The sequence below is a fragment of the Oryzias latipes genome, chromosome 23 (assembly GCF_053564925.1).
Source record: "Oryzias latipes strain Hd-rR chromosome 23, Olatipes_Hd-rR_3.1".
Taxonomy (NCBI): Eukaryota; Metazoa; Chordata; class Actinopteri; order Beloniformes; family Adrianichthyidae; genus Oryzias; species Oryzias latipes.
Genome location: NC_136259.1, coordinates 17,501 through 30,756, shown reverse-complemented (window position 1 = coordinate 30,756; position 13,256 = coordinate 17,501). Strand labels below are relative to the sequence as shown.

Below are 13,256 nucleotides of genomic sequence, written 5' to 3'. Positions count from 1 at the left end.
ATCCTTGAGATGCTTGGCAATAAGAGCAACCATGGAAGAAAACAGTATTCACCATGAAAGCAACGGTTAGAGGCCAAAATCAAGGCAACTCTGAAGGATGTGAGTAAGCTGACAGAGGCTCAAAGAGGTACAATGAGATAGTAAGTACCTAAGAGATACAGCCAGATGCCCATACCTGAATCACTGGAAACTGCCAAACAAAGGCTCCTAGCCTTGAGCAGCCGCCTAAAGAGGTACACAAGAGACAATGAAGCCAGGCGGATAAACAGGCTGTTCGCAACTCAACCTGTGAAAGTGTATGCTCAGTGGCAGGGTCAAAACAGCTAAACAGATTCTCCATTTCAGAATTACGTTGATTGCGCAAACGGTCGTAGAGTTACGGCAGTGTTTTTGAACCAGTGTGCCGCGGCACACTAGTGTGCCGTGGGAGATGGTCAAGTGTGCCGTGTGAAATTGCCCTCATTAACTGATCTAAAAACATTTCCCATCTCCAGGATTTCAGCTCTGTGTTCATCCAAACAGGCCCTGATAAAACACTGAGGAGTTAGGAATATAAAAGTTCGTAAAATACTTTTTCTTTGCGTTTATTTTATTTTATTAAAGACATTTTGATAAGAATGACGGCAGCGCGATTCAGCTGCAGCTCCGGCTGTATTTAGGAAAAGTCCCGCCCCTTTACCTGTCTCCACCAATCATTCTTGAAGGCTTAATCACATGTCATCAGTCTGCCCAATCAGAAGTGGTTAAAGTCTTCACTTCCTTGTCTCGATTTAGCTCGTAAAGTCGCTCAGTTCTAACAAAAATACCAGCTAAAGCTCGTCTTTAGCAGTGTAGCTTTCCACAGAATCCGGTATCAGACCGTGGAACAAGTGAACAAAACCATGAAGCTCCGAAAAGCGATCTCCGCCGGCCGTTTTTATGCACTACATCTCCCATGATGCATTGGGTTGTGAGAGTGACAGCGTAAAAGGAGTTCTGTTGTTAAACGTCTTGAAAACAACGAACACACTTCAAACTTTTTTTAAATCTTCTAACTTAACTTTTATTGCATCTTTTAGAAAAACAGCTGCAGCTTCCAGCTTTTTCTGCAATAATTATCACAAAAATGCATGTGAGATTGTGGAGGGGCTGTAGATCAATACAGACTATGAGTTTCTCCTTTTTTTTTTTCATTTTTGGATGCTGGTATGCCGCGGGATTTTTTTTAAGCTTAAAGTGTGCCGCGGCTCAGAAAAGGTTGAAAAACACTGAGTTACGGTATGTAGAAGAGCATGTCATTTAGGTGTCGCTGGCAACCTCTCCAGTGTTAAAAGGTTAGAGAACCCTGGTACAACTTTTTTTGTGCTGTTTGGGAACTGTGCTAACTTTGACATAATCATAATTTCACTCCTTTCAGCGAGCAGTGGGTGCTGCAGTCATTTAATCTTTCCCTCCATATCTCTGCTTTCACATCCTTTCACTGTTGCATGAATCATCTCTGTGGAGGTTCTCCCAGATGAACTAACGGGTCCTTCTATCTGTGTCTTCCAGCCATTGGTGTTTGGTGCCATGATTCACAGAGACGAAGCTTTTGAGGCAATTTTTACGCAGTACATGAAGATAATGACCAGCCCCAAGCCCCCGGCCACCGCAGAGCTGTAGACCTGCTGCCTCCCAGCCGTGCACTCCCCCTCAGCGGGTCGCAAAGGGGGCGGAGCTTCATCCAGGCTTGACCTGAGCTGGAAGATTCTCTGAAACGCGTCCAACTCCTCTAAAGACTTCCTTGTTGAACCGCTTCCGACGTGTTCAGGCTGACGCTGACGGAGGAGCGAGGATCCATGTATTTTTTTATCAACAAGAGGGCTGGAGGGGGGCTGGTTCCCCTCTCACCTCACAGACCATCAGACTTGTCTGTTCCTTGTTTCTGTGTTTGCATGTATGAGTGTGTGTGTTTTGCACATTTTTTTCCTCGGTCCGTGGACATCCTGAAGAAAAAGGTCCGCTGCCAGACTCGAGGTGCTTTTTAAAGGTTCAGTACTCACTGGAACGTCTGTTTTTTTTCTGCTAGGCATCAGACTCCCAGCCTTCCTGTTGTTTTCATTTTTCGTGTCTTCATCTCTCCTCACGTTTTGCCTTTTGTCAGCAGCTAGAAACAAAAAATCAGCTTATTTGTGAACGCCTGAAATTCGAATTTGCCATCTCTTGGTGGGTGAAGTGTCCCTGCCCCAGGTGGAGGAGTTTAAATACCGTGGGGTCTTGTTCACGAGTGAGGGAAGACCAGAGCGTGAGATTGACAGCCGAATCGGAGCAGCGTCCGTAGTTATGCGGTCGCTGTATCGGTCCGTCGTGGTGAAGAGAGAGCTGAGGCAAAAAGCAAAGCTCTCACTTTACCAGTCGATCTTCTTTCCAATACTCACCTACGGTCATGAGCTATGGGTCATGACTGAAAAAAATGAGGTCCCGAATAAAGCGGCTGAAATAAGAAATGGTGGCTGGGCGCTCCCTTAGAGAAAGGATGAGAAGCTCGTTCACCCACGGAGAGCTCGGAGTAGAACCGCTTCTCCTCCACATAGAAAGGAGCCAGTTGAGGTGGCTCGGGCATCTAGTCTGGATGCCTCCTGGACGCCTCTCTGGAGAGGTGTTCCGGGCATGTCCCACTGGGCGGAGGCCCCGGGGAAGACCCAGGACAGGCTGGAGAGACTACGTTTCTCGGCTGGCCTGGGAACGCCCCGGGGTCCCCCCAAAGGAGCTGGAGGAAGTGGCCGGGAGAGGGAAGTATGGGCATCTCTGCTTAGACTGCTGCCCCCACGACCCGGTCCCAGATAAGAGGAGGAAGATGGATGGATGGATGAATTTCACGATGAGCATTTCTGCCTTTTTTTCTTAGAAAAAAACCCCAAACTTTTTGATTTGTTTATGCAGCAAATTTAAACTATTTAGAGCTCAGATTATGTCAGACGGTCAGAGAACCTCCATATGTGTTTTGTTCCACTGTTGCACTTACTCCAGCCTTTCACTCCTTGCTCAGTGTTACTACAGCAAATAAGCTGCTCCAGCTTTTATTTGCTTATTTAAAGTTATGGCTCGCAATCACAGTCAGAAAGTAAACTTAGAAAGTCCCACTCAGATCATTTTGATCCATTTTCAAAGCCTTCCTAGTGTTCTTTTAACTACGATGATGCTATTTTTAGCCATAATTTAAAAAATGTCTCATTTTCAAGAACATGGTTTGAGCAGAGCGACAACAGTTCATTAAAAATTCACTTTTGAAATGTGGGTGGGACTGTTGCCACGGAGCCCACTTACCCCTCCCCATTGCTGAGAGTTCTCTGTTTACATGCTCTCCTGCAAGCTCACACCCTCAAAATAACATTAGCTTTGGAACAAATATGGCGAGCAGTATCAGATCCATCCAGCCGTACAGTTTTAAGCCAAAATGCAGCTAAGACCAGGAAAACAAAGGCATAAATAGATTTATTCGTGGAGCAAAGAGCTTGTGGTCTACCTGTTGTATTTCTACGTAACAAATACAATTCTTTTTCGAACCGCATATTTTCATCTGCCATTGATTCAGTGATTTGCATTTGAAAATAATCAAATATGCAATTTTTAGTTAGATTTTCTTGTATAGAAATGAGGATTCCATTGTCCTCATCCGTCTTGTGGATCCCCCGTTTTGTTGATCTCCACTTTTTGCGTGGATTATACTGAGCAGAATTTTTCCCACCAGACTTCCTTTTGGCAAAACAAGCATGGTCTTTTGTAGGACGGGGGTGCGGGTGGACAGTCAATGCCAAACCTTCTGCATTTAGTGAGAAGAATCGGGGACTGAAAGACTGATTGAGGCATTCCTCGTAGCACAGGACCCGTTTTAAAGATGACAAAACAAGGGAGGCTGTGAATAATTTCTGGATTTTTCTGGACTGATGGGGTCCTAACTCAAAATGCTCTTTTTTTTTTCTTTTATCACAATGTTTTCCTACTGGATCAGACGGGATATGAAACTGTGACGACTGCAGTGGACAATTCTAATCTATTATTTTAGCTTTAGATCTTTTAGCTGCCTTTTCTTTTCTTCAGTTCCTCCATGAGAAGCACCCAGATCTATTGAAGCACTTGATTTCTGCTGTGGGATTCGATGGCCTTTTGCTGTATGCAAAGTTTTTTTTCCTGTTGATGATCTGATGGTTCTGAGGAGCAGCTTCTGGAGGAGCTACCAAAAAGAATGTATCATGTCTCAAATTTCTTTTGCCAAAACTTTTTTTTTTCTGTCTGCCATTCTCTGCCTGCTCATGTTTACAAAAATATGTTTGGAATCAGTCCAGTTTGAATTCCTTAGAATTGTCTTTGGAGTTATGAAGACTGGAAAGCTCCTCCCCTGACATCTACAACAGGAACATGGCAAAAATGGAGGACTTGAAGGTTCAGATGGTGTGAAGAAAGTCTGGTCCACCATTGCAGTAAAGTTCTTACCTGAGACCCAGCGTCACTGTTTTTGGTAAATCATAAACGCAAAAAAATAAATGACAAGAAAAATTGCTGCTTGTAGTTTTCTGCTGTTGCTCGCAGTGTTTTATGCAGGGGTCCCCAAATCCAGGGCTCAAGGGCCGGTGTCCTGCTGGTTTTACAGAATCCCTGGCTTACCTTCTGTTGAATAGCTGGATCAGGTGTGTTTTAGCCAATAAGGAGCTTCAATGGCAGGCTGGTTGGAAAATATGTAGGACACCGGCCCTCAAAGCCTGGATTTGGGGACCCCTGGTCTTCTGCTACGCACTGGGAAAGTGTGGCGCATTCAAGACTCCACTAAATGTGGGTTCTTGAACGTGCCTTTAGCATATGTATTTCACACAGGTCTGTCATTACCTGATGCTAGCACGTGTAGTGGTGCAAATCTGGTTAATTTTGCTCCAGGCTTTTTCTTTCACATATATTTCACATTTCTATATATTTTCATATATATTCCAATATATGAAAAACTTGGTGTCAGAATTCCGACCACAATAATTTTTTGTCCATGATCATTTTCAAACAGTTGGCACTTCCATGAATTAAAACAGATGCCATCCATACGTCACTACCAAACTCGAGTCTCTGATTGGTCAAAGGTCAACTGGTTTAACTTTCAATGTGCGTTCAACGGCCGCGCATTTTGTACCTAGCCGGAAAACTGACTTAAAAACCCGCGTAGCAACGTGTGAACGCCAGAGTTTTAAACATAGATGCTTGAAAGATGCGATTACATAGACTTCTTATGGGAAGAAGTCGCTTAACCATTGTGCTATCCTAGATGACCCCCCTTTACTTTGACGTGTTCTCCCTACCATGACAAAGGTGGATAAAGGTGGAAAGATTTCATGTAATCCATGGACACCAGTGAAGATCACAAATCATTGAAGAAAAAAGGTTCAGAGCTCTGTCTAGTGGGTCTAAATGACCCAACTCCCAATGGTAAAGTGCCTAGGATAGCACAAGGGTTACACACACACATTGGAGATGCTGGTGAGAATGTGGCAATAGTCGCCATCTCCTGCTTTTATTTGTAGATTTGTTTTGAACGTGCCCACTTTGAGCAGTTACTGGAAAATAATTCTTTAAGAAAAAAAGAAAAGAAAATTCCATCTTTGAATACAAGCTAGTTGTGGAAAGTGGAACAAAGGACCAAGAAGCTTTTTACAGCAGCAAAGATTTCTCACCCAAAACAATGTTACCACTTTTTTTCCATTTGTTTTTTTCCCAAAGGCATCACGTTTTGGATTAAAAGAGACTGACGTCTGGACTGAAAAATGATCCAAACCTATCTTTAGATCTGAATGACTAAAAACAAGCTCTGCTGGGAAATATTTGATATCTGTAAATTTATCAACGGAAGATGAATTTGTATACAAAATGACTGACGTGAGAAGAAAACAAACCAGAATTTTTAAAAGATGTGTTTATTGTCAAAGTTGATGTGGTGTAAATTTTTTAGTAAGTAAATGAATATAAGGCATTTTTGTGTTTTTCTTGACTGAACTTTGACTTTTAGCTGCAGTACAAATGAACGGCCACATGAGGTCAGTGTTGACGTTTTGTCAACAGATTGTGCTTCTCATCTACAGTGTGGACATAGTGTATGTATACATATATACCCCTTGTGCTATCCTATGACCCCACCTTTACATGACGTGTTCTCCCTACCATGACAAAGGTGAATAAAGGTGGAAAGATTTCATGTAATCCATGGACAGCAGTGAAGATCACAAATCATTGAAGAAAAAAGGTTCAGAGCACTGTCTAGTGCAGGGGTCCATATGACCCAATTCCCTATGTTAAAGTGCCTAGGATAGCACAAGGGTTACAGACACCTGTCCACAACCTCAAACTCCATTATGGAGACCAAAGAGCTGTCCAAGGACACCAGAAACCAGATTGTTGACCTGCACCAGGCTGGGAAGACTGAATCTGCAACAGGTAAGCAGCTTGGTGTGAAGAAATCACCTGTGGGAGCAATTATTAGGAAATGGAAGACATACAAGGGTTAGGGTTAGGTTCGGGGAAATAACCTGTCTCCCATTTAGGAAGGCAGGAGGTGCACGCGCCATCTATCCGGACCTGTCCCCATTCCAGCTCCAGCCATTTTGGATAGCCCTCCGACATCCCCTTCGTCTCTGGAAACTATTCCAGTCACAATCCCCCATGATTGGGGTGAAAAGATACAAAATTGTTTTTCTATTCTTTTTCTGTTATTTTTTGTATTGTTTAGTAAAAGATAGGGTTAGGTGTTCTGCGAGAGTTTCGCAAAGAACCCAGCTATGTCAGCCTTGCTGCCTTGCGACATAGAAGGGGAGGGGGGGCACTCACTTCTGTTCAGTCGAGACAACGGACATCATACAGGTACCATGTGAATAAGGGTGGTGTTTACTCAGTGTGGTGTGGTCTAAGGTCCTAGGGTAGTCTCATCTGTGAGAAGATAGTGGTAGATAGTGGTTTTAGTGTTTTAAGTGAAGATAGTGTTTTTTTTTCTTTTTCTTACAGTTTACATGTTTTGCAGACCGCATGTTTTTTACACTTTTGCAGCTGTATTTATTTGATTTTTAATATTTATTTCTTTATTTAATAAGAATCTCATTTTTGATAATTTTTCATAATTTTAGTAATAATTTTAATTATTTAATATAAATGTCATTTGTGATGTCCTTTATTGATGTTATATTATATAGATTATTTCTGAATGTCGTGTTGCTGCCACAAATTAATGAAATTTCCCCATTGTGGGATTAATAAAGTCATCTATCTATCTATCTATATCTATATCTATCTATCTATCTATCTATCTATCTATCTATCTATCTATCTGTTCATTATAAAACCTGGGTCAGAACTAGGATACGTAGCAGGATGAGGAGTCTACTAAGGGTAGTTAGGGGAGAATATACAAAGGGACAAATGGAAGAGTAGTTTGGTAGACTATCAAAATGCGGTGCAAAGGGTTAGGGTTAGGGTTAGGGGTTAGGGGTTAGGGTTAGGGTTAGGTCGAAGGGTTATGGCCCCCCTTCCGTGGAAGTTGGGCGGTGCACGGTCCATCCCCAAGCGGGCATCATTGCCAAGTCCCCTCTGGTTTTGGAAGGTTCGTTTCCCTCCCCTCCGCGGACGGACAAGTATCCACTCACCGTCCATATTGTTTTGGTTTTCAGGTTCGCCTTTGTTATTTTAATTTAATAAGGCGTGGATAAAAATTATTTTTTTGTACGTTTTTTGTAATGTTTTAATTTTTTTGTATTTTTAATTTATTTTTCGTAAAAGAAAATAAGACAGTCAAGTTAGAGCAAAGAAGGTTTTTGAAAAAAAATATAAAAAAAGAAGAAAAGAGAAAAAAAGAATAAAAAGAGCAGTATTGAATAGAAACCAAAATTAGCGTGCTATAGCGGCAACGTTTCGACCTCTAATAAGGTCTTCTTCAGGCCTATACAGCACGCAAATAACTGTGGCTAAATTGGCTGGCACTTGTGGAGATGTTGTCCCTACAAAGAGCAGAGCAGAAATGAGCTCTGTTCAGCCTGTCCCAATATATAGCCTCCTGGCTCCACCCCCTTGTATTTTCCCATTTTCTTTTTTCCAGTTTCTTTTTATTTATACCCTTTATTTTAAAGTTGTTTTTTAAGTTATTTAATGCATGAATCAATTGCCAAATTCAATTTTATCTATTTAAAACGTAAATTTACTTAATATTTATTACTTTTAGTGAAAATTCATAATGATTTTAATTATATTTAAAAAATGTTTCTTATGCCAATTTTTATAGCCCTATGCATTTATATATGTGTTTTATTTTTGGATCTTACTTTTGTATTGCGTATAATGAATTTATATAAAATAAGACATTTTCAAATTATGATGTTTTTAACAAGAATACATTTATGCAATGATATGATGTTTTTATGATTAGGTTAGGGCTAAATTCTAAATTTGGTTTAATATTTCAACAGTTTGGTTAGGGTTAGGGCTAAATTCTAAATTTTATTTAATATTTCAACAATTTGATTAGGGTTAGGGCTATGTACTCAATTTGGTTAAGGTTAGGGCCAAATACTCTGGTTAGGGTTAGAATTCAATTAAAGGGCCAGGTTAGGGTTAGAATTTGATTAAAGGGCCAGGTTAGGGTTAGAATTCGATTAAAGGGCCAGGTTAGGGTTAGGGTTAGGGTTAGGGTTAGGTTAGGGTTAGGGTTAGGGGTTAGGGGTTAGGGTTAGGGTTAGGGTTAGGGGTTAGGGTTAGGGTTAGGGTTAGGGTTAGGGTTAGGTGTTGGGGTTAGGGTTCCAAGCTGTACGCCTGGAGCCCTCATGCACGGACCATTTCTGTCCCCACTCAGATCTCGCTCTCCTGCAGGAAATATAGGATCAATAATTTTGTTTTTTCAATATCTAATTAGGTTTAGGGCTCATGGTGAATTTGGTTAGGGTTAGAGTTAGAACCTTTGGGGCAGGGCCATATGGAAACAGATTCTGGGGATTCATAAACTCCCTCTGCTGGAAAAAGAATTTACAGGGGGGTTAGAAAATCTGGTCATGCAGAGGGACTGTTTAGCAACTCCCTCTGCTGGACAAAAAGGGGGAAAAAAAGTGGTTAAGTGTCTCCAATTAGAATAATGGTGTTTTTTTCTCATTTAGGCCTCTAGGATGAAGGGTGTCTAATTTAGAAATCCAAATTCTTTCATTTTTTCTTCTCTCAGGGGCTGACCATCTGGGATTCATCTGAACGATCGTTGCTCTAACTGAATCCCATCCGTGAAGCATAAAGTGTTGTACCAGGTAAGTGTCTGTGTTTTTTTGTTTTGTGATGTTGTGTCTGTGTTGGGTGAATCTAACTAAGAGAGTGTTTCCAGTCTCCCCAACGTACTGTATCCCACAGGTGGAGCAGGAGATAATATAAATGCAGTTTTGAGAGTGGGGGCTCCCCCTGCATAGAGACGGAAACACATTTTTGTTGTGGTGGCTGCAAATCCAATCCAAATGTTTGAAAAAAGAGGTGAGTGCTCTGGATTTTGGTTGTGTAGGGGGAGGAAGTTTGGCTCTAATTAAAATGTCCTTAAGATTCTTGTTTCTCCTGTAGGCTGGCAGAAATCTGTGCTCCTCGAGCAGCCCCTGGCTCTGAACAAGATCCCGGAAGTTCCTCCTGAGGACTCTCACCATCCTGCACGTGGCTGCCGAATGTGTTGTGACAATGGGTAAAAGGGGGGCTGTATCAATAGGTTTAATTTCTTGAAATGACTTAAAACACTTTCTTAAAAAGGAGCGGGAATAACCCCTTGTGTATAATGCCGAAAAAAGAATTTTGGTGGCCTTTTTAAAGTCTGCCTGTTGGGTGCAGATTCTGTGGAAGCGGAGCAGCTGGGATTTAACCAGACCTGCAAATGTGTGTTTGGGATGAAAACTGGTTTTATGTAACAGTGCATGTGTGTCTGTGGGTTTAAAATAAACTTTAATGTCCAATTTGTGTGTGGTGTGAAAGTCACTTCCCTTAAATGTGGTTGTGTCTAGAAAGTCGACTGAAGAGGCGTGGCATGTTGATTTGAGTTTGATGGAAGGGTTGTGGCTGTTGAGAGTCCCCAGGAAGGTCCCAAACTCCTGCTCAGAGTGCGTCCACACGCCCCAGATGTCGTCGAGGTACCTGTAATAACAGAGCGGCTTTAAAGCACATTTCTGTAGTGCAGAGGATTCCCATTCTGCCATGAATATGTTGGCATAAGCCGGTGCAAATTTTTTGCCCATAGCTGTGCCCTTAATTTGAACAAAAAATTCCCCATTAAATTCAAAATCATTTCTGTTTAAATTAATCTCTAATAATTGGAGAAGTTCTTTATCTGGTCGTTTTTTGTCTGGGTATTTTTGAAAAATTCTTTTAATACTGTCAATGCCCTCTTTGTGGTCAATATTGGTATATAAGCTATCAATATCCATAGTGAAAAGAAAAGAGTCTGCTGGGATTACTAGCTGTTTAATTTTTTCAATAAAATGATATGTATCTTTAAGGTAACTGTCATGTTTATTAGATAAGGGATTCAGAAAAAAGTCCAAATATTCTGCTGTATAATAGGTTTCACTCTCACAGTCTGAAACAATGGGTCTGCCAGGAGGAATTTTAGATGGAACGGTCCATTTTTGGGGATCTTTATGGATTTTGGGTAACATATAAAAACGTCTGGGCCTCGGTTGCGAGTTGCCCTGCAGGTAAGTTTTTTGTTTTTTATTAATAAATTTCTTTTTCAATAAATTATTAATAATTGTATCTACTAGGGGGATTGTATCTAAATAAATGGGTTTATTGAGTTTATGATAATAGGTTACATCATTTAACTGTCTGTAACCTTCATATAAATAATCTTTTTTATCCATAATTACTGTTAGACTGCCCTTATCAGCTGGTTTAATAACTATATCATTATTTTGGGCTAATTCTTTTAGAGCTTTGGTTTCCTCACCACTCAAATTTGGAGTGTTATGAATGATTTTAAAATCATTCTCAAAGTATGAAATATCCTGGTCTATTAAATGGTTAATTTGTGGTGGGAGAGTAGCAGATGGGGGTGTCCAGTCAGATTTCAGTGTAAATGGCTGAGGTTGGATGCTGCTTTTGTCCTTATAGTGAACAGTTAACTTAATTCTGCGATGGTACTCCTGTAAGTCATGTCTGGATTGAAAGGTCAAATTCTTACTGTTACATTTGGATGGGATGAAAGTAAGACCTCTGCTCAGTAGGGAAAGCTGTGTAAGAGAAAGAACAAAGTTATTACATAGATTCATAACTCCATCTTTCCCCTCCCTCTGTGAGAGGCTTAAGGGGAGCTTCAGTTTAACCAGGAAGACCAATGTTCGAGCATCCTCTTCGCGGTAGCTGCCGTCCAGTGGATGCTGTCAGTTTGGGTCTCAAAGAAGCCACTGAGTGGGGGGATGTAGTCTGTCAGTTCTTGGATGTGTTGATTTAAATGGATAAGGACGACTTTTTCATCTGGTGAAAGGTGAGGTGAAAAACTGACGTGAGGGACGAGGATCGTGGCGTCTGGGAATCTCTGTCCTGCTACAGTCAGGGCTTTGATCATCTCTTTCACTGGAGCTTTTTTATCCCTCTGGGATCTGTTGTTGAGCCCGAAGGATAGCAGGAGAACCTCTGGTTTCGTCTGGAAGGTGGCCGTCTTCAGGAGAAATTCTGCATGATGCCATCTGGCGCCAGGAAAACTGTCCAACTGTACATTTCCACCTTTGAAAGGTGGAAGGCGGCTGATGTTTGAGTCTCCTATGATGACCTTCTTATGTTGTATGTGCAGGTGCCACTCTGTAAACTTGCGGGGTGTGTTGTCGTGTCGTGTTGGAGCACACACCTGCATTTCTGCTGCAGAAGTTGTCGTCTGCTCTGCTGGCTCGATGGCTAGGCGAGATTGCACGCTGGATCTCAGCTTGGAGAGAGTGGCAGGGGTGAGTGTGTGGTACCCTCTGCTCTCCATGGTGCTGGTTTGGACAGGAGGAGGAGGACTCCCTTCTCTGTGGGAGGAGCGTTGGCTTACTCTTCTCTGGCTCAGCGCTGTGATCTGCTCATCTGCTGGTTCTGGCTCCAGAGTGATTTCCTCTTCGGCTTCAGGGTCAGCCTTCTGCATGTCGAGAACTCGTACGACACTTTCTGCCGTAGAGCTTATTTGAGAGCGATTTATGCGTGCTGGAAGAGGTATTACAGGAGAAAGGCGAGACGGAGATGTGGGAGGAGAAAGTTCTGTTTCACTTGCCTCCTCCAGGTCAAACAGAGGTGACCAGTCCTCCTGCTGGGGTTCAGTCATAGTCTCCACTGAAACCCGGGAGATTGGCGCAGGTGGAGGCGCTGCGTGGATTTGGGCGATCGTGGTGATCTGATGACTGCTGTTTTGTGGTGAAGGGGGTGGCCGTGCTGCAGCTGGGCTCTGTGGTCTCGTGGAGGGAGGCTGGTTCACTGGGGGTGATGATGGAGCCAGCTCAATCACAACATGTGGGTCCTCTTCTGCTGTCTGGTCAGCTGTCTGCGTTGGGAGAGAAGAAACGGCAGCAGCAGCAGGAAGAGGAACAGGAGGTGCTGTTTCTGTCGTCCTGGCAATGATGACCGCCTGGGCACGGTCTATTGTATCCTGTCTCAGGCGTCTGCCTAAATTACGTTTCGCCCACGTTGTGGCTATTTCAAAGGGGCCTCTCCAGTCTGGTGAAGGAAACTGGGTGAGCTTTTGCATTTCAGAGTCAATGTTCTTTTGATAATGCTCTCTGAGGATGAGCACGGTCGTGAAGGCCCAATTTCTAGCATTGCCGTCAATCAAAGTCTGTGTTTGTAGATTTGGGGATGCTGGTTTGATAATTGTAGCTAGATTGTTTGTTATTTTGTCCAGGGAGGGAGGATGAGCCTCTCTGGACACATTGGTGAGGTGGTGTACAGCTTTAATCAGTCTGTTCATTACACGCACCTTCTCTGTGAAATCAGGGTCATTAGACTGTACCCTGTGGGGGGGGGCTTCATTCCGAGCACCTGCTGGTACAAAGACGTAGCGGCCATTTTGGTTGGAGGGACCGCGTGGCCTAGGTCTCGGCGCACGCCGAGCGCCATCTTGAAATGGGTAGCGCGGCCCGCTATAGAACGGCTGCGGTGCAGGGCGATGTCTCACCTGCTGTCTGCCGTAAAAGGTCGGCTCCAGAAAATGGGCTCCCTCTCTGGTGACGTCCGCATAGGATCGGCGTCCGTCTCGGCGTGGGTAGCTGGAAAAATCCGCAGCTGCACGTCTGTTCTGTGGC

The 13,256-nt window shown here is 42.9% G+C and overlaps 1 protein-coding gene across 9 annotated transcripts in view; it reads left to right on the top strand.

Moving 5' to 3' along the window:
* Window positions 1-5,968, top strand: part of gramd4a (GRAM domain containing 4a) — a 139,835-nt gene extending 133,867 nt beyond the window's left edge. For all 9 annotated transcript variants that reach the window (XM_078941864.1, XM_023952572.2, XM_023952573.2 and 6 more), the window contains one exon: window positions 1,531-5,968. In XM_078941864.1, coding sequence (XP_078797990.1) covers window positions 1,531-1,641 — 111 coding nt within the window. In that variant the 3' untranslated portion in view covers window positions 1,642-5,968. The remainder of the gene's footprint in view (window positions 1-1,530) is intronic.
* The last annotated feature ends 7,288 nt before the right edge of the window (window positions 5,969-13,256 follow it).